The sequence below is a fragment of the Ursus americanus genome, chromosome 8, assembly GCF_024610735.1.
Source record: "Ursus americanus isolate L20-20 chromosome 8, mUrsAme1.1.p, whole genome shotgun sequence".
In the NCBI taxonomy this organism is placed as follows: domain Eukaryota; kingdom Metazoa; phylum Chordata; class Mammalia; order Carnivora; family Ursidae; genus Ursus; species Ursus americanus.
In genome coordinates, this window is record NC_142134.1 from 78833007 (window position 1) to 78860775 (window position 27769).

The 27769-nt window shown below is 53.2% G+C and overlaps 1 protein-coding gene across 3 annotated transcripts; it reads left to right on the forward strand.

Annotated features, from left to right (window-relative positions):
- LOC123775864 (uncharacterized) lies at nt 1-27769 on the forward strand. Of its 3 annotated transcripts, none has more exons than XM_045771452.2 (11): nt 1-246; nt 3693-3856; nt 8513-8592; nt 9397-9520; nt 12132-12258; nt 14444-14505; nt 17587-17695; nt 22346-22549; nt 23396-23487; nt 25870-25999; nt 27586-27769. In XM_045771452.2, the coding sequence occupies exons 1-11, from the start codon at nt 219-221 to the stop codon at nt 27588-27590; spliced, it is 1125 nt and encodes a 374-aa protein (XP_045627408.2). In that variant the 5' UTR covers nt 1-218; the 3' UTR covers nt 27591-27769. The 3 variants fall into 3 exon arrangements, with proteins under 3 accessions (XP_045627408.2, XP_045627406.2, XP_045627407.2); XM_045771450.2 differs by having other exon boundaries at nt 25870-25986; XM_045771451.2 differs by having other exon boundaries at nt 14447-14505; nt 25870-25986.

Consider the following 27769-nt stretch of genomic DNA (forward strand, 5'->3'; position numbering starts at 1 on the left):
CCCGGAAAGCCCGGAGCTCCGGACACCCTGAGCGGCTGGGACTCCGGCCCCGAGCGCCCACCCAGGCCCCTGGCGGCGCGGCGCGGTTCCCAGCTGACAGAGCCCTCGGCCCGGGGACCCGCAGCGGCGGGGCGGAGAGGAGGGGCGCCGGGCGGGCGCACCGGGGGCACTGAACCGGAGCTGCGGGCGCGGGGCGGCGGCCCGGGCGGGCGGGCGACATGCAGCGGGACAGCGGCCAGGCTGCGGGTCAGTGGCTGAACTTGCGCCCCTCCCCGTCGCGCGCGCCCTGCTGCCCGGGAGTGCGGAGGTCGTCCCCGGGACGGGGTGGGCGTGCTCCGGTGCAGCCAGCACCGCGTCTCAGGTGTCCACGCCCGGCGGGCCCAGGCCCTGGAACGTCACCCGGCCCGCGCCCCGCCGGGTCCTCTCCCCGCGCGTCCCGGGGCACAGATGCCCTCCCTGACTTCCCGCCGCCTGGCTGCGGTGCTGTCTGCGGCCGCCAGTGCCGAAGCCGGTGTGGCCCGGGCTGCAGGGCTGGCCTGCGATCTGGGCCGCCGCGCACGGTCCCGGGCGCTGCTTGGGGCACAGGGGCGCACGCAGTCAGCGGACGTCTCTGCTGTTGAGAGCAGTTGCGTCGTGGGGCCCTCGGCCAGGCTAAGGCTCTGGCTCAGCGAACCTGTGCTCACCTGTCCGATATAATGCCCCCAGCGACCTGGGGGCGGGCATTGTCACATCTCCACAGTGAGAAACCCAAGGCGTTCAGTAACCTGATCTGGGCCCCGCGGGTCTTCAGGGCGTAACCAGGGTTGGAACCCAGTTCTGCAAGAGCCAGATGTTCTTGCCAAGTGCGCAGGTGGTAAAATTGGTGCTGGAAAGGGGTTCAGGTCTTTGTCCAGAGCCTTCCCTTTCGCAGAAAATCCCATTTTCTAACCTCATAGGACAATTAACTGAAAATGATTTAATTGCTCCTGGCTAATGTGTTTCTGGCACTGGAGGGCAAGTGGCATTCGAGCCTAAAGTTGAACTGGCAGAAGGTATTCTCACGTTCCAAAGCAGGCTTTGACTTAGAGCAGTTCTTGGCTATTGCCTCCTTCCTGAGTGCCAGGCTCTGTAACAACAGCCTCCATCTTCACTGGCCCCTTCCCATTTTACAGGTGGGGAAACCGAGGCACTGAGCAATGATATGGCTGGTAGGTGGCAGAGCCGGACATTCTAGCCAACTTACAGGTGTGAGCACTGCACTGTGCAGCCAGTGGGAGCGAGGGCTCCAGGGTAGGCACAGCCTGTCTCTGAACTGGAGATCATTAGGACATCATAGAGCATTCCTGAGCTTCCATTTACTCATAATTAAAATGAAGGCAATCACCATGGCTTTTGTCCTCCAGGGAACTGAGGCTCAGTGTTAATCAGGAGCTCTGTGTAGTCTGTGCTGTCGCCCACTGCCGTTCCTGCAGCCTCTGCCTGGGGCCTGGAACTGTGTCCGACCCTGGTACTTATATCTGTCCCCTGAATGAATAAATCATCCATGGCTGACTCCCAAATGGGCCCCTCCCTGTTGCCCGCTGTGCTGGGCCTTTGGAAAGAGGCTGAGGCAGGGGAGATTTGGGACTGGGCCCAGCAGGATGAGGGCATCTGAAGTCAGGCTGTACTGAATGCGAGAGGATTTCTGTTCGTTAGCAAGGTGGCTGGGGAGGTGGAAAGGATAGACAGCCCAAAATGGAGGGTCCCATCTGCCCCTACCCTGCTATGGACATTCAGAAAGTTCACTGACATCCCTGAACTTCCTTCTCCACCTGTGGATGTGACCATGGTGAGGAGCCATGCTGAAGATTAAAGCAAGATAACACACATGAAGGGATTATTGACCATCCGTGTTGACTCTGCCTTTCAGTGTCATTTGTATCAGTTGGATGCGTGTGGGGCTGGAGAAGCACGAAGGCTCAGCCTCCTGGCGCCGCAAATGCTAGGCCAGGGCATCAGGATTTCATGCCGAAGTCAAGGGAGTCATAGAGGGATGTGAGCAAAGAGGGAGGTGGTGGCAGAGGCAGAGATCTCCAGGAGGAAGCTGAGTCTTACACTGTTGGCAGGCATGAGATGGGTCCAGCCCCATGGAAGGGAATGTGCCAGCCAGGGTGTGTCTGGTCTATGTGGACCACAAATACACATGCCCTTTGACCCAGCAACCCAGTTCCTAGAGAGCCCACCACATGCATGTGATGCCATGTGGTCAGAGACCAGGGATAACCTGCATGTGTTACCAGGGGCTGCTAAATGCACGGTGGCCCATCCACACTGGGAATGTGATGCAGCCTTCCCAAAAACTGTGGCCAGCAGAAGGAGCTCCAAAGCACAGTCAACAAAAGAAGCAAATCAAATTCAGTGCAACTAGTTTGCCATTGTGCAGGGGACCAAGTGCGTGTAAATGTGCAGACTAGATCCGAAAGCGCATGTGACATGCCCCTCACCATGGTTGCCTCCAGGGAGGACCTGGGTGCTGCAGGATGAGAGAGGGGTGAGCTAGCTGTAGCTTTTACCATTACCTCATGAATACCCCCTTGAATTCTAAGCCATCCGCATGAGTTATGACTCAAAAATACCATCTAAAACAAAACATCATGGCTTGTTAATAAGCTAGGATACTAATGGGGTCTCACTTGAGGACATACCTTGTGAGTTGTAACCTTCCTCTCAGCATGGGGAACCACAGCCAGGACAGGTGAGGGAGGAGGACAGACCACTGGGCTGGCAGCCAGGAGACCTGGGTTCAAGATTCCACTTGGCCTTTCCTACCTGGGTTTTTCTGGATGATCGCTCTGCTTCCCTGTACCTCAGTTTCCCCATCTACACACGGACCCGCATGTGTGTGTAGATAGGAGAAAGCACAGTCGCACGTGCACCTACTAGACCCGAGCTATGCAGTGTCCCATTCCCACCTCCCTCCCATCTGTAAAATGGGATCAGGGGATAACTTGGCCACAGTTGACATTCCCGAGGGATACATTTCTGCTAATGCACCAATGTAAAACGCCACCAAAATAAGAGCCTACTAAGTGCCCTGTGCTGTACTTTACAAGTTTCAGTCTAATCCCCACCCCCCCCAGAACGTCGGCTCCAGGAGGACTGGATTTCTGTCTGCACGCCCAACGTACAGCAGGCGTCCTGTCGATCCCTGTTGTGTGACTGGCCTCTCAGCACCTCCATGAGGCAGGCATGAATTCTGCCCCAGCGTGTGCCGCGGGAACTGCAGTCCCTGCGGGTGAAGCATGTTGCTAATGACATGAAGCTCATCCATGGGAGCGGGGGTCTGACCTCAGACCGCCAGGGTCCAGAGCCCACGCTTTTAACAATGGTTAAATGGTTAATATGTTAAATTGCAACAGATGGTGGATTTTGGATATTTGGTTTTATAAACACAATTTTTTTTTTACATTTAACCATTTTTAAATGCTTAAATGGTTTAAAAGGCTGTGCCAGCTCCCTGGGGCCTCACTTGTTTCTATGCACCAGCTCCGCTGTGTAGTTACCGTTTGTGGCCCAGAAAAGTGACCGCCAACTCTGGTTTCCGGAGTTTGCTGTCACTTGTGAGCATCTGAAAATGCATGCGTCACACTACAGAGTGCCTGGGCCAGACAGACCCAGGGGGTGGCGATGATTCAATACCTCGGACCTTATGGGGCCATTTCTTCCTGTTTCAGCACCTGCAGAACCCCTTCTCCCGCCTCCAGATAAGACCGGAGGCCTGCCCCCAGGATGCTCTGTGATCCGCACCCACTACCGGGACCCCACGTCTCTGCCCATGCAGCACGTCATGCTGGCCAACCAGGGTGACCCAAAGGAGCAGGACACAGAGGAGCCAAAGGCAAGTGCAATACTCAGGCCAGGCACAGAGCGCTGGGCCAGCATTGTTGCCAGCTGCATGCTTAACATTTCCTGTGTTCTGAGCTCTGTGCCTTGTCTGAACCCTGTCAACCTTGCGAGGTTGGTATTTTTACCCCCACTTTTCAATGAGGATAGAATTAAGGCACAGAGAGGTCAAGGAACTTGCCCAGGGTCACACAGTAAATCGCAGGGCAGGATTTAAGCTCAGAGAGTCTGGCTCTCAAGCCCAGCCACTCCAGGAAACTTGGGGTTGCTGGTCAACATTCTGGGGTTAGGCGAGGCATTCTCACATGGAGATAGCGTGATCTATTCTGAAGCCTAAATACAGATCGTCTACCAAAGGGTTTGTTCCACAACAGGTGCACAATGATTTTTTTTTCTTTTTCCCTTATTATTGTAATAGTTCGAGTGAGAGATGACCAGGTATGCTTAGAAACATGAAAATAAAATAACCCTCTGTATGCATTAAGATGAGCCTCAGCTTCACATTACAGAAAACTCCCCAAGTAATAGTGATTTAGACAACATCGAAAGTGTTTCTTTCTCATGGAAATGACATATAAAGGTAGGTGGTTTGGGGCACTATGGAGGTATCACACCCAACAAGGGCCCAGACTCTGTCCATCTCATTGCTCTATTATCCTTAGCATGCTGCCTCATAGTCCAATGTGGCTGCTTGAGCACCAGTCTTCATGTCTGCATCCAGCCAGCATGGGGGAGAAAGAGATGAAAAAGATGCCTTCCTTTTATGAAGATGTTCCAGAAGTTGCATACCATACTTCAGTTTTTCGTTATTGGCCAGATCTTAGTCACATGGCCCCAAATGGCTGCAAGGAAGGCTGAGAAATGTATTTATTCCAGGTGGCCATGGGTCCAACTAAAAATCAGGGTTCAATTTCTAATAAAGAAAGGTAGAATGGATACTGGGGAGATGACTGGCAGTGTCTGCCACAGCCACAGAGAGATGTGTGAGGAGCTGAACTCAGGCTTGGCTCCCCTTTAAGCCACAGCTAAATCCCAATCATGGTGGCACTTTCTTGTGTATATCTTCTTCGTGTGACCGTCGCAACGAGCCAGCCCCACTTTCTGGGTGGGTGTGCACTCAGAAAAGTCTAAGGGCTTTCCGGAGGCAACAGGTGCAGAAGGCGGTGGAACAGGATTAGAACACAAGAGGGCTGACCTCCATCCCAGTAACAGCCACCCCACAGGCTTCCTGGGCCCTGGCACCTGTCCGAGCCTGTATGGCCCTTACAGCCAGCAAGGGAAAAGCTGGCATCTCCCCGCACAGAGGAGGACACCAGGGCACAGAGAGGTTAGGTAATGTGCTAGAGGTTCCACAGCCGTGGAGACGCTGGGACTCACATGTGGACCGTCGTACTCCTGAATCCATGCTCTGACCACCACCCTCCATTGCCACACAGAATCATCAATTCTCCCTGAGGCATCTGGTCTGCAAAGCTGGTTAAAGCCAAGATGAGAGATTAGACTAGGAGGTGTCTACTAGGCTTCCATTAGAAAAAAAATAGAAAAGCACTTCTCTTGCAGTGTTGGTTTATTTCAGAAGTAAATGAACTAGAATTCTGATTTAAGAGGACCATGATATCTAAAGGCAGGGACCCAGGTTTTAACAGTTTAACCTCTCTCGTGGTGTCTAGAACATACTGTCTTGTAATAAACATCCTCACTTCAGGTGCGGCGGCGCAGTGGGGAGGGGGCCGGTGCTGCATGCCCTTTAATTAAGCCGCTACTGCCCTCGTGCAAATAACCAGGACCCAGACTTTGCTGAGGAGTTGACTGTAAATCGCACAGAGGCCCAGAGTCTTTCCCTGAGCATGCTTATGAGTAAGCATCATCCGAGCTTTGGTCTGGTTCCCAAAAGAAGGACACGAAAAGTTGCATAAACTAAACTATTTTTCTCTGTGATGCTTGCTCAGTCTCCTTGTAGAATCCTGTTCATGAGCGTGTCCTTGAGGTCTTCCCTCTCTGGCCAGGAGAAGACGCATGTGCAGAGTCCTTGCTAGGTGCCCGGTCCTGTGCTAGCCCTTTACAGACACTAGTTCATTGGCCCAGTGCTGCCTTTTGCATCATACGTAGGAGCTGCAGGGGTAAAGACGGCTTTCAGACCCATGGCGCGTCAGAGCTGGTGAGGGGGTGGGGAGCCGTGTCTGTCACTCCAGCCCCTTGTACCTGCCACTCCACCTTGCTGACTCCCAAAGGAGCTTTTCTTTGTACAAGAAAAGTCTGTCTATTGAACCAAATATCCAAAATTCATCGTCTGTTGCAATTTGAATATGAAAGGTTTGTGCTGGTCAAGAATCCTCTCAGAAGGGATTTCCCCCCCTTGGATTTTGCCAATCAAAACGGCAAAATTGACCCTCTGCTCTGCTGAAGGTGGGCTTTCTGCTCCACTACCAACCACACTGTTTTCTTTGCTCTTGTCTTGCTCACTGTGTTCTGTGCTGCCTTCTCCCTTTTAATGGATGTCCTCCAGTGTGTGGGAATGTTCTGCACACAGTAACACCTGTGCTAATGACCAGCTCACAGTGTACATGGCTCTATTTAGGGCAGAGTCAGTTAAGTGCAAATCCTGTGTGAGAAATGGAGGAAGAACAAAAGGCTGCAGAGAAACCTATCCCAAGTGCCTCTGTCTCCATGACTATAGTTCGTGGGCAAACTAAGAAAACACTCAGGAAAGATTTTCTTGTAATAAAGAAGCTGAAACAAAGGGCCAGGGACAGCAGTAAAATGATAAACAAGCACACTTATTTCGACTTTTGATTTATAATCTAAGGAGATAGAGAAGTACAATAAAATACGTGGAAATATTTCCTCTAATTGGAAACAAACAGCTTCCCCTCTGTGCTACAGCAGAAGAGCTGAGCAGGGAGAGGGAAGGGTGCAGCTCTGGCTGTGATGCAGGACAGAGGTCACCTGGCCCATGTCCCACTTGACCCCAGGCAGCTATGGGGTCTCCCTTAGGAGGCATGGCTCCAACAGAAGCCATGGAGTGCTCCTGGCTCTCGGCTGGGCTCAGCCACTCAGTGGCCAATCACACCATCTTTTTGAGTGTCTTCCTGTGGCATGGGATGATGATCATATTTGCTTTCACTGGGGAACGTGAGGCTCACATTCAGGAACACGGGTGTTGGAAAGCCCTTGGTGAACTCCACTGTTAATGGGGGTGGTTTTCAAAAGCGTTTACTAGGAGGAAATCAAAGCTGACCACAGTTCCTGGGAGCTCTCCAGGGTCCTGAAAGAATTGTCCTTCACTTCCAGATTCCAGGGATCTGCATAGTCTGTGAAGGGAGTGAGAATATCATTATTGTGCACCTACTGCATGCCTGGCACCTTGCTAGGTGCTCTGCGGCACTATCTCATTACCACACATGCTTGCTAGCCTGGCTCTTTGCCTCTTCCTGGCCTAAGCTCTGCCCTCCTGCTCCTTAAGCCCCCCGATGCCAGTTGCTGCCCTGACCTCTGTCCTTCAGTCCCCAGCACGTCTGACCTGGCTGCGGCAGTGCCAAATCATCACCCAGGCAGCCAGCTGAGCCACTGACCAGTTTTGTATCCCCTGGCTCCGGGAAGGCCCAAATGCGCATGTCTGGGAGGAAGCTTTGAACAGGAAAGCTGGATTTTTGAAATAGATTTTCAACATGGTGAAACAGGGGTTTACAAGGGCACATTCTGAGTTCTTTCTACCGTTCTGGGCACATGCCTGTGTTTGGTTTAGGAAACTTGGAATCTGAGCCCTGAATGCAAGGACATCCAGGCTGTCATTCTGTAACCCCTACCCCTTGTAATGAATTGTTGCAATTATTTATATACAACTCAGCCTCCAGCACTGGGCTGTGAGCTGCTTGAGGGCAGGGCCTGTGTCCTACTCAGTCATCTAGACTCCGAGCAGGCACAGAGCCCTGGTGATAGCAAGGGCTCAGGCACTGTCGATGGATCCAACACGCACAATGAATGAAGAGTAAGTGTGCAGCTTGGGCCTCTCTCCCAAGACTGGCTTCAGTGGAAGAGAGTTCAATCCTAGTGGCCTGCACTGAGTGAGCACTTCCTGGGTACCTGGCCCTGTTTTAAGAGCTACAAGAATATTAACACATTTAGTCCTTACCACAGTGCACAGGTAAGGACTGTCATGATCTCCATTTTACAAGTGGGGAAACTGAGGCACAGGGATGTTCCTAACTTGTCTAAGGCCACACACCAGGTAAGTGGCAGAGCTGAGATGTGAACCCGGCTGGACTTCAGTCAAGCTCAGGTATTAACCTTCTGCCCCCTGCCCACCTCTCGCCCCAGTGCCGAGGTTTGGTCCCATCCCCCTGTGAAACTAGTCACCTAAACCTTGGGTTGCTTTCTTGATCACGCCCGATGAGCATTCTGCAGCTTGGATGAGAAGGAACATCCCAACTCCCGCACCTGCTGGGGACTGGGGCAGTGATCGCATCTCCGTGCCTCGGTCCCCTCATGTCAGGGGATGATCTCTACTCTGCAGAGTTGCTAGGAGGTGAGAGGCCATGTGGACAGAGAGGACACTTTAGTGTCCTGTCATTATTGATGTAAACTGTGATGGGAATATGGTAAATCATGACCGATGGTCTCGAGGTTTTCCTCTCTGCTATTTCTGTTTCAGAAAAGGAAAGGGGGCTGGCCCAAAGGCAAGAAAAGGAAACCCCCGAGGGATATTTCTGTTCCCCGCGCTCCTGTGACAGGGTAAGATGGGGCACACTACCTGACGGGGTACTAAGACAGTGGCCATGTGTGCAGGGCGTGGCCATGACCCCATCTCAGCCTTGATCTATTTTCTGCCAGGGGCCTCACATCATAGGGAGGGGATGTGGGTTGTTAGTTCTTTAAGCTGTAATAAGGTTCTGATGCTCAAAGGTGAGGATAGAAGAACTGTGTGTGGGTCACAGACCAGAAGAGGGTGGCTTTGGGGTCCACAGATCGGGTTTCCCTTCCAAGCTGGCAGATGTGGGTGCTCTGGAATGAGCTAGTTAACCTCCATCAAGGCTCAAGATGCCCCTCCCAGTGCTCCGAAACCTTGTCCCTTGTCTCCTGGCATCTTAGGCTGCAGAACACAGGTCCCATGACAGTCACTTCCCACTGCTCTGCAGGTCACCCTGCTCTTCTTTACCCCCATGTTTCCCAGGGTGAAGGCCTTCTTCTCCATCTCCTGTAACCCTGTGGACAGGTGGTATTACGTATGTCCATTCCACAGAGGGGGAAACCGAGGCTCAGACTTGCCGCCCACTCTTGGCATGCCTCGTGCCCCTGCCTTGGGGAGCCTCCTCTGGCTCCTCTGTCTTTCATGAGTCTCTGGATAAATCAGCCATTCGAGTATTTCTCCCTCTTGAACTAAGCTCCATTCACTGGTTAGATTGAAATATGGGCAAACCCATGATTACTTATGTTTATAAAAACCAGGAAGTGGAAATCGCTCCCCTGGGCCCGCTGCCCCTCCCCGCCCCCTGCGGTTGGTCACTCAAGCTGCTGTTTGTTCCATTCCCGGCCCAGGTACGTGATCTTCCTAAATGAGCAGAGGAGCCAGCTGAGGGCCAGGCACCCAGATCTGCCTTTTACAGAAATCACAAAGATCTTGGCAGCGCAGTGGGCTCAGCTGTCTCAAGAGAAAAAGCAAGTAAGTCCTTTTCTGCATAGAACGAGGAGAACGTGGCCCCCTCTGCCAAAAGCCTCCATTCGGGGCTGTTCCCCTCCCCCAGCCCATCTTTTCACACAGGAGCCACAGGGAACCTTCTGGAAAGCAGGCATGAATTGCCTCTCACCCCACCCCTTAAATGCTGGTTCTCCCTTGCTTTTGGCTCCCACCATTTAGCAAACTGGGTTAAGCAGAACGACTAATCCACGAAACATAGGTAACTTGTCAAATAAGTTTAGGAAATTCTGTAGTAAGTCATGTGAAATAGGCTTTTCCCTCTGTAGAATGTTTTGGGAGCATTTAATAGGCTTCTGTTCGCTTAAAAAGTATTTCAGTTGAGGCCATGCTCTCGCGGAGGGAGGCATGGAGGGAGAGACAGAGGAAAGTACTTTGAGGGCATGAAAGTCTCAGAGTCTCAGCTCTAGGGTGAGAGATTTCTCAAAACTAATTCTACATGGAACCCCTTTTCCAGCGAACACTTGTAACCTACCCCGGAAGTATGTTCTAGGGGTCACAGGGAAGGAAACACCAGCTTGTGGGGTAGAGCCAGGGCATATGTGCCCACCATCAACTTCCACCACTCCCTCTTCTGTACTTGTCAGCCACACTGGTCAAGCCATGCCCGCTCCAACGTCACCTCCTACAAGAAGCCCTCCCAAACCCTCTCTAAGTAGGTCTGACCCCCAAAGCCCATACTTTTCCCAGAACAGCCTCTTGCCTTCAGAGTGTCATTTTTTTGGGTCAAATGCCATGACTCTGAGATAAACTTCTTCAAATCTCTGCACTTTCAGCTTGTCTTGGCCACAGAAAGCCCTTGGTTCAAATTAACTATTACAGAGAAGTCCTAATTTGGGGTGGGAGGTGTCAATATCACCCCTGTTCTTACAACCCAGCTTACAACCACTTGGGAGTTAGATCCAGTGGCTAGACACTGGACAACCCCTAGCTGTCCTGGAGAGGACAGGTCCCTGACTGTGGCCAAGAGCAGACAAGAGCCCTTGCTCTCCACCAGGGTCTCAGAGGAAGGGAGAGAGGGCAGGACTCCACCCAGCATCTCTGATTCTGGCCCTGGCTTAGCACTCAGAGAAGCCACTCCTCCTGCCGGTGCAGGAGAGGCCGGGAGGGGTAAGCCAGTGGGGCTCCCTCGGTACAGAAGGAAACATCAGGAGTGGGGAGGAAGTGTCCCCATCACACTTGCTAACTTGTCAAACCAATCAAAGCAAAGCTACTGTGGTTACACTTGGGTGAGGATGATTAGGGTCGGTCCCCACCTGTTACAGTGACTTAAACCCCTAACATTCCAGGCCGAGCAGCTGAGCCAAAACTACAATTTGCCATGCAAATTAGCAGGGTGCTGGCAAAGCCTAGCACATCTCTGGTGGGACAGCCAGAGGCAGAGTCTCTGATCCAAGGTTTTAGGGAGTCTCTGAGCTATTTTCATGATCTCAGAAATCCTTCACCCTCTCCCTGCTCCAGCTGCCATCCTTGGAGCTCCTCCAAAGCCTAGTTTTAAAAACCCTGCCTTACACAATCCTCAGCTGTCCCCTTGGTGGGACTCAGGTCCCTGCAAGAATGGGGCTCAGGCTGTGTGCCAACTGACAGGTAGAAAGAGGGTCCAGAAGCCTGAGGAAAGAGGGAGGCCATCTGAGAGACTGTCTGCTCCACACTTTAGAAGGACGAACCCAGCATATCAATGCTTTAAAATCGTTTTAACTTAATAACGTGATTATTTATTTCAAATTACCAAGTGTCTAAAGTAAATAACCGCTGTGGATATTCATTACCTGACAAGCATTCTTCGGGCAAACTTTTGCCCCCCATACCACCCATGCTGTCCCCCTGCTGTCCCTGGGTTACACCAGCCTGGTGCGGCTGGAGATGAGTCAAGGTCCCCACCTTCAGGAGCTCACAGTCAAGGGGGTCAGGACCTGAAGTGGACGCATACAATCCAGGGTGAGGATTGCCCAGGACCAAAGTCTGTACCAGGACTGGCGTGCTCCAGCAGGTACCTGAGTGTGCTAGCACCCAGCCCAGCCTGACGGCATCAGAAAAAGATCCTTGAGGAGGTAAATAGATGCTCTATGATGGATCTTGTAGGATAAGTATGATTTGGCCAGAGGAGGAAAGGCGAGATGGGTGTTTCTGACGGAGGGAAAACAGTAGCCGAGGGGTAGCTTGGGGCTGGCTCTGATTTGTCCTTTATCACCAGTGCCCAGCCCGGCACGCTGCACAGGGTAAAGCACTGATTTTGCATGAGTGATGATTGACTAGAAGTGGCATGTCCCTCAAGAGAGACCTGAGAGTGCTACCCTCCTCTGCAGTCACCAGATCACACGTGGCAGAACGGTGAAAGCTGTGGGACGGGGGGAGGGACAGATTCCAGTAGGTTGGAAGAAAACCTTCTGTGGGGTCAGCATCATTCAAACAAGGAATGAACTTGCTGTAGGTAGTGAGGTCCCCATCCCAGGGGTGTGCAAGCAGAAGCTGGGTAGTAGCTTCTTGGGACCTTCCTAGAGAAGCCAAGGCAAATGGGATGAGAAGCCTCCCCCCACAGATCAGGAGAGTCTGAGAATCACTGCGCTCCTTCTTCCAGAGGTATGTTTATGAGGCGGACGAGGACAAGCAACGCTACCTCCGTGAGCTGCAGGCCTACCAGAGCTCCCAGGCGTACCGGGCCTTCCTGCGGAGGCAAGCGGCACCCGAGGCACACGCACTGTTGGGTGAGTGGGGCCGGGCCGGGTGGGGGGGGCTGGACTAGCTCTCCATGACACTCTGGGATGTTTGACCGCAAGAAGCGGGTTTGGAAAGCCCTTGGGGCTAGTCCCGGCCCCACCCGGTGTTCGCACCAGTCACTTTCAATTTAAAGGCCACAACCTCCCATCTTTTGGAGATGAACCCTTTCTCCAATAGATGGATTGTGGTGGTCCCTGCCCAGCAAGACACCTGCCCTGGCTTTCTTCCCTCCTTCCACTCACCAGCCCCCTCCCCCACCAATGCTTCCTGGCATCACCACCCAAAAAACACCACTCACACCCAAATCCTTGCCTTGGGGTCCAGCTCTGGGGGTCCCAGCCGAAGGAAGAGAAGGGAGCTCCATTTACTGAGTGTCCACTCACCATGCCTTCACTGCAGAGGGCACCCCCCCCCATTCATCGTCTCTTCCTCCGCATTGGAAGTCATCACCAGTCTCCTCCCAGGGGCGTGTGCCCATGGGGCAGTGTTGGGAATCCTCACGGGCAGGAGTCCAGGAGCTCAGGTCTAGGGAGGTGAGCTCCTTACCAGTGGTTCGGGGTCCACCACCATCCATGGGGAGTGTTGTTCCCTGCGCTCTCCGTGGTCAGGGCTGAGCAGCGTCCCCAGGCCTTCCCCGCAGAGCCCATCGGTCCCCCACACTGCTGCTTCTCACTCCCACCTGAGCTCTCTCCTCTGGTCAGGGTGTGGGCTCACGAGTCCAAGTGCCCGGTTCAGATCCCGGCTCTGCCACGTGCTGGTTCTGTGACTTAGCACAAACACTAAAGCAGTTGGTGCCTCACTGTCCTCATATGAAAATAGGGCTGTAATTGGTCCTTCTGAGCAGGGCTTGGTGCAGAGGACTTAAATCGTAGGGAGCTTCGTGCTTGGTGCCCGGCACGTGGCAAGAGTTCAGGAGGCATTCACACTGGGTCCCCCCTCTCTTGCTCTGCAGCAAAGGCACCCCGTCCCAGCTTCATCCAGAGCGGGGATTAGCAAACTGCTATAAAGGGTTAGACTGTAAATATTTTACATTTTGTGGGCCTTGTGGTCTCTGTCACAACCACTCAACTCTGTGGTTGAAGCAGGAAAGTGTGTATTGTGTGCCATAGATGGTGTGTATTGTGTGCCAATAAAACTTTATTTATAAAAATAAGCAGAAAACCAAGTTGGTCCCCAGGCCTCTCCACTCCGGCACATCGTACGTCCTGGGTTTCCACCTCACTTTTTTTTTTTTTTTTAAGATTTTATTTATTTATTTGACAGAGATAGAGACAGCCAGCGAGAGAGGGAACACAAGCAGGGGGAGTGGGAGAGGAAGAAGCAGGCTCATAGCAGAGGAGCCTGATGTGGGGCTCGATCCCATAACGCCGGGATCACGCCCTGAGCCGAAGGCAGACGCTTAACCGCTGTGCCACCCAGGCGCCCCCTCCTCACGTTTGTTTTTAATCAAGCACTGGCAGATAACAAACCATCGATCTGAAAACCACTGATCTAGCCTGTAACTATGAGCAGACACGCTCAACCCCCTGAGTATAGTGGGGCCTCCAGTCCTCGTCACGAACGTCGGAGCTAAGAAAACTGTGTCCTGAGACCCTTGGCCAAGGGTCCACTGAGAGCAGCTGTCATTCCCTGCGGGTGTTTTCCTCCCCGAAGACGCCACTTGTCAGACTTAGCAGAGAATACCTCATCTTATTTAATCCTTCAGTCTCGCGGGAACCCTGCGGCCTGCTAACGGTTGTGGCTGTTCGGAGACTGTCCCCACACGAAAAGCTGCAACAAAGAAAGGCCATTCCAAGAGAGCGTGGTCTGTAAACAAATAAGCTACGTTACTGCCTGATGTAAACGTGGCAGTTGTTTAAAGCTTACCCTATAAAAATCTATTAATTACAATACATAATTTTCGTAACATCACCTAGAATCCACCATGCTAATCAAAAGAATGAACTCTTTTCATTTCTCCTTGTTTCTGGCTCATCGTTCCATACCTGGCCAAGTGCTCCTTCACTGAAGTCAGGCTAGCCTCATGGGTTCTAGGGGCGCTCAGACCTCAGTGGGCACTGAACGGCTGAAGCCAAGCACTGGTCCTGCAGCAGGAGCCTGGGGTCACTTCTTAGACTCAGGGTGATCACCCCTCCGTCAGATGCTTTCTAACTGATGCCAGTTGTGTTCCAGCAGGACCAGGCGCACCAGGAAACAGGCTAGAGAGGGAGGGCCTTCCCTTCTCAGCGCTTGATGTAAGTATTTGTTTTCAGGGGTGGGGGGCGGGTAGTGGTTTATGAAACATTGCCTCATTGGGCACGGGAGACTGAAAAATGTTCATCCCCAAAGATATCGAGGTCCCAATCCCTGGGACCCGTGAATGTTACTTTACAGGCAAAGGGGTGGGTCTTTGGGGATGTGATGAAATTGAAATAAGGGCATGCTATAGCCACAGGTGGCCTTGTAGGAGGGAGACAGAAGAAAAGGCCACGTGACCACAGCAGCTGAGATAGAGGCGACGTGGCCATGAGGTGAGGGATGCCGTCGGCCACCAGAAGAGGCTGGAAGGGGCCAGGAAGCGGTTCTCGTCTAGAGCCTCCAGAGGGAGCATGGCCCGGCCAACACCTTCATTCTGGCCCAGCCAGGCTGATTTTGGACTTCTGGTCTCCAGGACTGTGGGAGAATGAGTTCTATTCCTCTAAGTCACCCAGCACGGTGACTGATGACAGCAGCCGCGGGAGACCGAACTATTTGGGCGCAGGATTTTCTGTCTTGCTGGAGTGTGGCTCCTACGTCAGTCTCTCGTGGAGGCCTTTACTTCTGTGTTCCTGGGGCACGTGGGCACTGAGCCCAGCTCTGTGGAGGCCGTGAGGGTGCAGAGGAGGGGAAAGCCGGTCCTACAGCTCCTGGCCAGGGGAGGCTGGCAAGTGCGAGACAGATCATTCCAGGAATCGGCTGTGATGGAGACAGGCCGGTGCTGAAGCCGCTGAGGCTGTCTAGGTGTGTTAAGGGCGGGTGGATCTGACTCCTCCTAATGAGGAGTCATAAGAATACATGGGAAACTTGCAGAAGGCATGCTGGGCAGGACAGAAGTGGACGGAAGTAAAGCTGGGGTGCTCTAGGCAGAGGGGACAGGACGGACAGAGACCCAGGGAAGGGAGGCCACGTCGGCATTCAGGGCGCCGAGGGCCGTTCAGGCTTCCTGGAGCGGACAGTGGGCACATGGGGACCAGGACAGGGCGGCCGTGCCTGGAGTCGCCGGACGGTACAAGCTTTGATGTAATTGGTAGGTGTTTCCCCTTTAAGCTTTAATTGACAAAGAAATATCTATTTCACTAGCAAACGAAGAATAACTGAAAATGAATTTTAAGGGGCAGCTACATGTGTTTGTGATGACATTTTCTGGAAGGCCACCCAAGAAACTCTCACCAGGGGGAGTAAAAACGGGATGGGGGGAACTTTTCCTTTACACCTCCCTTTTTTTTACTTTAAGCACGCATTCCTAATAACTTTCAAAGTTGTTTATGTGCGCTACCTTTTATCAGGACGATAAAATGATTTGAGGACTTACAGTGCCAAGGACTTCCTAAATCTGTCGTCTGCCTGAACGGTCAGCCCCTTGGGGCCCAGGTGGGGCTGCGGAGGCAGAAGCCCCTCCTCTGCCCTGTGCAGCCAGCTGCTCTCCCACTGACCCAGCCACCCCTCCCTGGAGCCTGCACAGGCCCCACTGCCTACCTGTCAGGCCGTCTGTGACCTGGCATCCATCCCCTCTCCGGTCTCCTCTGCCTACACATGCCCACCTGCCCTGGAGGGCTGCCAGCTGCTGTGCCAGAGCCTCCCCTTTCTTCCTCACCCACCCTGTGACCTCAGACAAGCCCCTACTGTCCTCACGACGCGCAGCTCAGAGTGCGACTATGAATGGATCCGAGCCAGTGACTCAGTGTCTCGTCCACAGAGTGAACTTCAGTAATTGTTCCAGTTGTCATGACCGATTGTATGATAAGGATGCATTTCTGCAAGCAAAAGGGAGAGTGCAGAACTTTGTGTTGTGGTGTACGTGCAGTTTGGACGTTTACTCTGATGTCTCGGCACCAGCCCCGGGGGGGCGGGCCTTTCTCGGAGGTGCTGCACCGCGGACCTCTCTCCCGTCCGTGAAGTTCCCTCCTGACTCAGGGCTCTCCAGCAGCCCTCCCCCATCTCTCTCTCTCGAGCTCCCAGGGCTCTCCCCGCCCCCCCACTGCCCTCTCCTAGCAGTCCTTCTGCTCATTTAGCAAGAAGTAGAGCAAAGTCTCACAGAGGTTGTGCAAGAAATCACACGACCTCTTCCAGGCCAGGGGCACATCTCCAGGCTGAAGGAGCTCCTCTCTGATAAGGGACAGAAGTCCTAGGAATCAGGGAGCAGCAGAATGTCCTGAGCCTCGTAGCTCCTGGTTGGCCTGGTATGAAGAACATCTGAAGTCTTCGTCAGGAAGCATCTCTTACGAAAGCTTAGGAAATGTTTACATCCCTGAACTAAGAAATGTAAGCAAATGCATACAGTTATATGTGTTTCTTAGTTAATTAGGTTTTTCATTTAAACATAATATAGGTGCAGGGGCACCTGGGTGGTGTAGTCCGTTAAGCATCTCACTCTTGGTTTCAGCTCAGGTCGTGATCTCAGGGTCATGAGATTGAGCCCCACGGCAGGCTCCGTGCTCAGCAGGAAGTCTGCTTAGGACTCTCTTTCTCTCCCACTCTGCCTCTCTCCAAAATAATAAATAACTATTTAAAAAGAATAATAATAATATGTGCATGGTAAAAACAAATGCAAACAGCACACAGAGGCTTCCAGGCACCAGCCCGCCTCTGTGTCCCAAGGCCTCCGCTCTACCCAGCTTCTAGCGCATCTTCCAGAAATATCCGTGGCTACATGCAAGCACCTGTGGGTTAGTGCATAGGTATTTTGATAAAAGGACCCATCTTTGTATTTGATCCTAGAGCTCATTTTGGTTTAGGATTTCAAAGTAAACTCTTTGCAAAGAAGCAGAACCCAGAGTTGGTTGTGCAGTTTCTCCAGCAACAGTGCCAGTTACCAGAACTCCCCGCTGTTCCCTCTTGGCCCCATTCCTCGCGCTCCCCACTCAGTGACAGAGGTCTTGCGATGGCTTGAAATTCTCAGCTGGGCTTGGAGAGGCCTCAAATCGGCAAGTGGTTTCCCAGAGGGAAAGGGACGCACAGGACGCGCGGGACGCAGCCCAGCCCGTGGGTCGTCAGGAAGCCCATCTGAGCCAAGTTTACGTTCAGAGACCGCGGGAACCCTGCGTTTCCGCCCGCCTCCGAAACGCTTCTGTCCACAGGGGGATGGAGGCAGCGACCTGTACTGCAGGACCTGCAGGCAGTTCTTCAGCTCCCTGCACAACAAGAAGGAGCACCTGCTGGGGAAACAGCACCTGCAGAACCTGACAGGTAACCCGCCGGCTGGCCGCCCTGCTTTCATCTGAATTTTAAGACTAGATCTAATCAAACACTCGTAAGATCATGTGTGTATTGGGAGCGGGTGGGGTCTTCCAGGGAACAGCTTACGGAGTCGCCTCTTCATTCTTTTTATTCACTTTTTTGAGTGTAGTTGACCCACGATGTGACATTAGTTTCAGGCATGCGACCTAGTGATTCAACAAGTTGCAAGGTTGTGCTCCGCTCACAGGTGTGGCTACCACCTGTCACCGCTCAACGCTGTCACAGTGTCGTTGACTCTGTTCCTGGGCCGTGAGGTTTATTCCCATGTCGTCCTCATCCCGTACTGGAAGCCAGTACCTCCCCCTCCCCTTCGCCCGTTGCCCCCACCCCTCCCCTCTGGCAATCATCAGTGTTCTCTGTATTTATAAGTCTCATTCTGCTTTTTGTTTATTTCTTCATTTGGGTTTTTTTTAGATTGCACATATGAGCGAAGTCATATGGGATTTGTCTTTCTCTGGCTGACTTATTTCACTCAGCATAATACCCTCTAGTCCCATCCATGTTGTCATAAATGCCACAAACACGTAAACCCCACCCCTTCCCCATGCACCCTTCCGTGGATGGCCTCAGGCTGCTTCCGTGTCTCCGCTATTGTAAATAATGCTGTGATAAACAGAGGTGGGGGGTGTCTTTTTGAAGGAGTGTTTTCATTGTCCTTGGGATAAACACCCAGTAGTGCAATTACTGGATCATATGGTAGTTCTATTTTTAATTTTTTGAGGAACGTCCATACGGTTTTCCGAGTGGCTGGACCAGCTTGCATTCCCATCAACAGTGCGCGGGGGTCCCCTTCTCTCCGCATCCTCGCCAACACCTGTTGTTTCTTGTGTTGTTGATGTCAGCCATTCTGACAGGTGTGCGGTGATCTTGTAGTTTGGGTTTGCATTTCCCTGATGCCGAGCGATACTGAGCATCCTTTCATGTGTCTGTTGGCTGTCTGTAGGTCCTCTCTGGAAAAATGTCTGTTCGGGTCCTCAGCCTGTTTTTTAATTGGGCAGTTTGTTGTTCTGGTGTTGAGCTGTATAAGGTCTTTACGTATTTTGGATATTAACCCTTTACAGGGTGGGTCATTGGCATTTAAATATCTTCTCCCATTCGGTAGGTTGTCTTTTGCTTTATTGATGGTTTCCTTTGCTGCGTGATTTGCCTCTTCACTAACCTCAGGGCCTGGTTTCCACGTTCTCCCTGCCTGCAGCCTCCGTGGCCAAGTCAATGTGGGCTCCCTCCCTCCCTTCGCCCCTTCACCCAGGTCTTGCTCAGGTGTCACCTCCTGGAAGACGACCTCTGCTGGCCGTGTGCACAACTGTGCACCCCCTACCCCCCCTCCTCCCCAGCCTTCTTTCTCTCCATCTTGCATCTTCTAGCGGCCTCTTTGCCCTCTATGTTGTTTGCTGTCTCTCTCCAGGATATAAACCCCTTGTGTTTGAGGCTATTTCCCTTTCATTCACGGCGGTACCTCCTGGGCCTAGAACCACGCCCGGCACGCCCAGTAGGCTCTGCATGCCCGTTTGTGGAGTGAATGCAGGGATGCATGAATGAATATGTTCAACATATCACCTTTCAGCACTTACTCCTTCCTTCCTTACTGAGCCACATGCTAGGGACACAGAAAGAATGACACATGGGGTGCCTGGGTGGCTCAGTCATTAAGCGTCTGCCTTCGGCCCAGGGCGTGATCCCACGGTCCTGGGATTGAGCCCCGCATGGGGCTTCCTATTCTGCTGGGAGCCTGCTTCCTCCTCTCCCACTCCCCCTGCTTGTGTTCCCTCTCTCGCTGGCTGTGTCTCTCCCGGTCAAATAAATAAATAAAATCTTAAAAAAAAAAAAAAAAAGAATGACACGGAGCTCTGTCCCAGGGAAACTGAAGAATGTGGATTAATACAACGTCCCATTAAGATGTCTTGCATTCAAGTGAAACGAGTCCCACAGCCCAGGGAGGCCCCACGATGATTAAACCACGTAGCATTGCAGGTGTGCTCTGGGGCTGGCAAAGACCCCCCAAGAATGAGAACAGCTCTGTCAAGTGCTGTAGTAAGGGGTGACATTTGTTTCCCTTTTCCACCATTCCTTCATGTTGTTAGAACTAGATCAGACCTAAGCCCCTAGTAGGCACCATGCTTGCTGAGTGGCCTGGAGCCAGTTACTTAACCTCTCTGTGCTTCCACTGCCTCATCTGTAAAGGAAAGATGAAATTGCCCACCCCTCAGGGCTCTTCTGAGGACCGACATCAGTGCCTTGTGCGGGCCTGGCACGGCCCAGATGCCACTTTCTCCACGACGTCTTCCCTGGTCCCGGACTTGGGTGGGGGCTTCCTGGGACCCCTGCAGGTCCACACATACCCTTGGCTGTGCAATGATCATCCCGTTGTTGTCACCACCCCACAACATACACGTGCACACGCATTGCTCTGCGCTCCTGGCGGAAAGATGGGTGTGGGTCAGGACTCCTCTTGGCCCCGAGTAGATGGTCAACACTGGATGAAGGCGTGCACAGACGTACGCAGGCCCACGTTAAGGCTGGGGTTTAAAAGGAGATAAACCGTTTCACTAATGTCTTGTTTAAGGTGAGTTATGGCAACGAAGATAGAAATGCATCTCCTTACCTGCATTGAGCGTAACCTGTGTGCTCCGATGCTCGGAGCTGTACTGGGTAAATTACCCGCTGAGGAGGGTTAAGGCTCATTTCAAAATCTATAAAATCGTGCGCTGGGGGACCATGAAGTTGTAGCTTCGAGTGGCTGTGATCGCTGTGACTCTCTGAGGGCCTCTGCAGTTCTTTAAAAGGAAACAGACATGGGCAAGCCTCACTCCGTCTTCCCTCTAAACTGCCTACAAATTCCACCTTGATGGTCGGGCTCCTGAGAGCTTTTCGGTTTCTGCTCGTATGGCTGCGATTTTGCTGGGAAGCGGGGCTTTGGGCAGCGCCATCTCTGAGTGTCTGAGGCTGGGTCCTGCGGGGGAAGGGGGGGTCTGCCCCGCTTCCCCTGGGGGCCCAGGACTCACCTGGCTTTGTTGTCCTGGGGTCCCCCGAGGGGCATTGAGCCCCGGGATCGCCTGGCCTCGTTGTCCCCACCCCGAAAGAACCTGAGCTGTCCTGTCCCCAGTCTCTGCTTCCACTCACGGAAGCCTTGTGGTGACAGAGTTCACATACCCTCAAGTTCACACTCTGATAGCGGTTCTTGGAATATTCGGATACATTCAACCATGACTACAATTAAGGTTAACATGTTTTCATCGCCCCAAAAAGAAGCCCTAGGCCCATTAGCAGCCACCCCACTCCCCAATCCCGGGCAAGCACAGAGGCGCCTTCTGTCCCCATAGGCAGGCATAGCTTTGTAACACTGGATGTTTGCTTTGCGTGGAGGGTCCACCAGGCTTCTCCACCCCGCTGACATCTTCAGGGGACAACGGCCAAGAGTCTGAGTATGAATCCCTGCTCTGCCGCTTGCTCCCTTTCAAGCCCTGGGCAAACCTCCACCTGTGGCCTTTGTCCACAGTGCAGAATGGGGACAGTGACTGAGGACCTCATGGGGCTGACGTAAGGGTTGGAGGAGGTGATCTTGGGGCAGCCTCTGCCCGCGCCAGCACACCCTGGGTGCCCCTGGCGCTGCGGGGAGCTCGGCCGCAGTGTGTCAGCGGCGCCCTGCCTCCCACCACCCCTGCCCGGCGACGCCTGTGTCTCCCCTCCGGCTGCCTTGTGCCCAATCCATGCACCCGTCTCTCTCCTGTTCATCCTTCCCGAGACCCTCAGAAAGGCAAGATTGGTGAGGATGTGGGGGAATTGTAGCCTCGATTTGCTCTTGGGGGAAACAGCCTCATGGTTCTTAGCACGTTATATGTCGAGTCTTCATATGACCCAGCAGACCCACCCCTGGGTGTGGACACCCAGCCAACTGAAAACGTATGTTCACATGACATTGTAAACGTGCATAACAGCCTTATTCATGCTAGCCCCAAAGTGGAAAGAACCCAGAAGTTCATCACCGGGTGAACGGACGCACAAAATGTGGGCCTGTGCCGTGGAATACTATTCAGCCCTGCAAAGGAATGAAGGACTGATGCATGGCACGGTGTGGGTGAACCTTGGAAACATGGTAAACTGAACAACTGGTCACAGAAGACCACATAGTGTCTGTTCCCAGGTATATGAAAGGCCCAGAACAGGGAAATCTATAGAGACAGGAAGCAGATTGGCTGTTGCCAGGGGCTGGGGGAGGGGAGAGCAGGTGGAGGGAGTGAGGGGAGGGGAGAGCAGGTCGGAGGGGGGCACCAGCTTCCTTTTTGGGGTGATAAGTATGTTCTGAACTTGACCATGGTGATGACTGCCCAAGTCCGAATATACTACAAACCCCTGGATTGAGTACTTTAAATGGGCAAATTGTGTGGTATGTGAGTTAGAGCTCAGCCAAGGACCCCTCCGCCAGGAGGTCCCCCTGCTGCCGCCCATCTGGCCCCGGGTCCTCTTATTTGTCTGTCTGCCTGGGGACTGGGACGGAGCAGGGGCGGCCTTGCTTGCATCTGGACATGGGCCAGGCCCAGAAATGCCACTCATTTTTGCTCATGGGGCTGCCCTTCACCACGGGATTTCTTTGCTTTTTAGGGAAATTCGAAAAAGATTCCACCGAGTACTTAAAGCATCTGGAACCTCGGCAGAAGGAGGAATGTTGGAATTTGCACAAAGGGAACTTGGAGGAGGAAGCCGAGTGCCCCGATCCACTTCCACTAGGAGGCCTGTTTCCAGAGGAGCGTTTTGCTTCACTCAACTTGTGTTTCTTGCAAGAGTTTATCTTTAAACTTCTGAAAAGTAAGTCGTCAAGTTCAGCACTTTCCTGATGGCTTTGTGATCTGGGGTTTTATGATCCGTCAGAGTAACCGGCAATAAGGAGGTACGATATTCAGTGGAACAAAAAAATGCCATCCAGGAGAATAACAGTGAGTAGAAATAATAATCACATGGGAAATAACCCGTAACATCCACTGAGCCAGGCACGGGTCTAAGAACTTTAGACAAGTTACCTCTTTTAATTCTCATAAAAGTATTGCAAGGTTGGTAATAGTATCCTTTCCTTTTAAACAAAGGAAAGTGTGGGGCGCCTGGCTGGCTCAGTTGGAAGAGCATGCATCTCTTGATCTGGGGGTCATGAATTCGAGCCCCACGTTGGGTATAGAGATTACTAAAATAAATAGATAGATAGATTGATTGATGTTAAAATAAAATAAGGAAAGCGCAGCACAGAGAGGTTAAGTGACTTGCCCATGGCTGCACAGCTGGTTGATGGCTGAGCCGAGATTTAAACCCAGGCCATTGGGTTCCACGACCTGTGTTCCTCACAACTTCCTCACAACCTCAACTATGTGAAATTACATGTAAATCCACACAAAGGTTAACGGTGGTTGTCTCCAGCAGGCAAGAGGAGGGAATTATGTTTTACTTTATTCCTTTCTGTGTCTGCACATTTTGCCCCAATGGACAGAGATGTTCTTCCTATTATCAGAGATAGAGAGATCTCTGCTAGAAAGGATTTGGGGGATGACCTGCCCATCATGGGGCCTCAGCTGGTGCCTGCAGGGGGGTATAGTTCAAAGAGAAGGGGAGGTGTTTGATGGGAAAGAACAGGAAAGGATGGCCTTCTCGTACCCTTCCTCCCAGTCAAGGAATTCGAGCTCCAGGAGCTGAGGAAGACTCTAGAAAGAGCCCGAGTGGAGCAGGAGGACTTGCAGAGGCAGCTGGTAGAGTTCCAGGTGAGGCGCCCGGGGAGGGAAGCACCCACATCCCGGCTCCGTGGCCCCCTGCTCAACCAGGGCCCTGCGGTGCCGGGAAGCCAGGGATGAAGCCCACACGGTCTGCTAAACACCGCGTCACAAACCGCGGTGTCCATTGCCTGCGCACCACCCAGGCGCGAGCGAGCGTCCGTCCGTGTTATGTGTCCTTACAAAGTGCAGTGTTCTGTCTGGATGTGAGGCCCAGGGATTGTGCCGCGGGCCTGCTCGTGCCGCGTGCTCGTTCCGCTCAGCGCTCTGTGGTCGCCATGTCGCCATGTGGCGTTTGGCCCGTTACTTCTCACTGGGGCGGTTGTCCCCATTCCCTCGTGGGGGCCCCCGGTGTGTCCCCGGCCCCTCCCGACTATGGCTGGGGCTGTGATGAGTGTCTCTGCGTGTGTCCGGTGGTGGCATCCGTGGTCTGGACTGCACGCCCCCAGGGAAAGACCCTCTCCCTGGGCAGGTTTGCATAAATTCAGGCCCTTGGGCGGCATCTATTTTAATGAAAGCTCGGAGAAGAGAACGGGGGGAAGCCATGCAGAAAATCACAGTTTTTAAATGTGTTATTTTATTCTGATTATAAAATTAACATATTCATGGAAGAAAATTGTGAAATTTCGGAAGAGTGTGTGAAGAACGTTTAAATCCAATCCTTCGAGAAACATCCTTAGCATGTCAGTGCGGCGGCCTCCAGGCTGCCTTCTGTGCGCTTCTCAGTCTGTCTATTCCTGTAGATGAAGAGAACTGTATTGTCCGTATGTCATCATGGATCTGTGTCTAGGTCTAGATAAATATGTCTCTCTCTGTGGAGGGAGGGAGGGAGAGAGGGAGGTAGAAGGAGAGACAGACAGACAGACTGACAGGAAAGATTGGGATGGGAGACCACAGTTTTGAGTCCTATGGTTTCCATTCTATGACATGGTGAGCCTTTGCATGTCTCCCTCCCTGTACTTTCACGAATCGCTCTCGTGACCGTACAGTTTCATCGGACGGAGGAACAGTAGTTGAGTCCCCATTTCCCACTCGCTGGGCGCTTGGGTCACACCCAGGAATTCTGTCACAAATGACACCGTGCTGAACGTTCTGTCCATCTCTGCACTCATCCTCAGCGGCTCCCCTCGGGAGGGGTGCCTGCAAGTGCCATGGGCAGGGGATCGAGTCGGGCTCTGCCCTCAGCAGCTATGTGCTGAGGGAATGTCCCCAGTCCTTGGTCTTTCACGTGTCAGCCGGGGGTCATGGCGGGTCTGCCCCCTTGGGTAGTCGTGAGCCATGAAATGCCCGACTCCATGTGAAGCTCCTGGAGGGCTCTCTGGCAGGGTACCTGGTGTCCGATGGTGTCACCGTCACACATCGCCCTCTGGGGGCTGTTCCCCTCATGCTCCCTCCAGCAGGCTCTTCACCCCAGACGTCTCTGCTCCCCAAAGTTCCGCTGCAATTCCTGGCTCCTTTGAGTGTAGTTCGTCCCCTTTCCTGCAGCTTGCTAAAAAATTCTGAAGAACGCTGAATGTTTAAAAAATAATAATAATAGTAACAACAGGAAAGAAAACACCTAGCTATCCAAAGCCGCCACAACATGACCCAGCAGCCTGGGCAGCAGGGAGGGTGCGCCATGGGGGGTGGGGGCCTGCCCTTACTGTCCATGACCTGCGAGCAGGGTGGCTCACTGAGATCCCCAATCCACATCGCAGGGGAAGCCAGCCGTGCCCCCATGCTGGCGAGGCCCTGGCATTCAGATACCCTTTCTCCGTGGGTGGGAGCCCAGCCCTGCTCGTGCACCTCACCCTGAGGCTGCACCATGTCTTCCCTGGCCCGGGCCTGATTTCTGCTGTGGAGCCATGTGGCTGCGAGCCTGAAAGCAGCCAGCTCAGAAGTCCAGCGCCACCGTGCATCCGGGCCCCCCTGCCTGGCTGTGGGGCCGGGCTGGGCATTGACCCCTGGGAACCATGCTTCCCCAGCCTATAGAAGGAGCTAAGTGAGGCAGAATGGGCCCAGGGAGGGGGCGGGGTAGAAGGATTTTAATGGGGGGACTGTGTCTGTGGCTGGCTGGCCTGCTTCCAGGAGCCATGGCGGTGGGGTGGGGAGATTGCCCTTCCTTGTTTAATTGTTGACTTAGGAGTTTACTTATTTACTTACCTATTTACTCATTTACTTGTTTTGTACTTTATTTCCTTATTTATTTACTTATTTACTTTTAATTTACTTACTTTTTTTTGGTACTTTCCTATTCACTTATATGTATATTTATGTACTTCTTTATTCACTTTGTTGTCTATTTACTCCTTCACGTGCTCACGCATTCATGCCCTGGCGTGTCTTGCTCCTGCCGAGGGCTGGCCGGCCGTGAACACCCAGTACCCCTTTCAGAGCCAGCAGCAGAGGCTGGAGGTGGAGCTGGCGGGCCTGAAGACCTACGGCATCGTCCTGGAGAAGGAGTTTGAGAACCTGAACATGGTGCTGATGCTGTCCCACCTTGGCCTGCAGGTGATGGACACGGGTGAGCCCCTGTCTCAGGCAGTCCCTCCCCACTCCCCTGGCCCCACGCAGCCGTCTAGGTCCTCACCGGCCAGGAAAACCAAGGCCTGGGGGGATTCCTGGCCGCTCACCTAGTCACACCTGCATTCCCTCATTTCTTCACATAATGCATTTCCCCACGCGGCCAGCGCACCCCAGCTCTGTGCTGGGGGATGGGGGGTAGGTGATGGTGGAAATGAACATGGTGCTGATGACCCCAAATCTGGGCCCTGGGTTGGGCACCTCAGGGAGGAAGAGACCGAAAGACCCTGGCCTGAAGCACTGGTCAGGGAGACAGAGCCTGGGTTACTAGGCTGCTGGTGTGCCGTGTCCCGGAGGGGGCTGCCCTCCATGGACAGAGATCATGGGGTCAGGAGGGAGTCAATGCCTTATCTGTGGGACACGGGCTTCTAGAAGGGCCTGACGGAGGAAGGGGCACTTCAGCTGGGCTCAGGAAGCCAATCGCAAACCCCTTAGGCAGAGAAAGGGTCACAGGCACACTGCCCAGACGAGACACAGGCTCGCCCGTCCATGGCTTGTCCGTCTCCCACTAATGGGACAGCCACGTGCATGTCGCTGTCAGGGTGCTGTTCTGTATGCGTCTGAGAGACCTCTCCCATCTGTACGTGTAGCTCCCCTTGTCTTAACCTCTGCGGGGTGTGGTGTCGCGACCCCAGCACACCGGTCCCCTGCGGATGTGCACTGAGGTAGGGATACCGGGGTTTCACCATCACTGTGAAGCTGGGAGTCCAGAACACACCACATCTGGGTACAGGGGCAGCGCTCCTGCTCTCTTCAATAGCAAAGCCTCAGCCCAAGGGCTCTGGCCCTGAGAGATGGGGAATAGGTCTTCCTGATTCAGAGGCTTGGAGACCCTCCCCTCCCCGCCCCTCCAAGCCCTTTATCCTGATTGAGAGCATTTGCCCTGGGATGACTTCCATGTGAATTTTTATGCTGACATAGGATAGCTGAGATTAAGGAGAGGCCACGGACTCAAGGGCTCCTCAGAAGAAAAGGATCATACAGGCTTGGGTGGGCATCGGATGTGGGTGGCAGATAGGAGGCGCGTTCTTTAACGTTCATAAAGCCTAAGTTCATAAAGCCACCCGCCCCAGCACCTTCTCTGCTCATGCCACGCTCTGCTCCCATGCCCTCCACCGCAGACCATACACTCAGTTCGTTCTTAAGACATCTGAGCGTATCCCGCGTGCGAAGTGGTGGGCCCGGTGCCAGGAATCCAGGAATTAGAAGAGATATTTTATGACCTCACGGAGCTCGCAGGCTCAGAGGGGTGGCACGCGGGAAATAAACCCAGCCATTCCGGGATGAGCTCTAGTCCCAGACCTTCCTCCAGGGATGAGTTGGGGAGCAGGGACCCCCCCTCCTTCAAGACCCCATGTGTGTTCTCTGCCCCAGGCCCAGTGCGTAGTAGGACTCCAGGAGTATTTGAGGGGAGGTCAGGTGAATGGAGGGCAGCTGTGGTTTGTGCCGGCATCTGCAACAGCCCTTGGGCTCCATCACATTTCTGTGGCGGTACACTGCTCTGAACCCCCCCTTCCAACTCTGCAGCGTAGAGCGGTGCCCCTCCCCCGCACCGGCGCCAGGACCTCTCCCAGCGGCTCCCGGGTCAGCTTCCACGGAGGCACCTCTCTCCTCTGAAAAAGGACCGAAGATCCTGGGACTTACATACCGGACAGTGAGAATGGCTCTACTGACAGGAGAAAATAAATTGGGTGTGTATGTTTGTGCAACA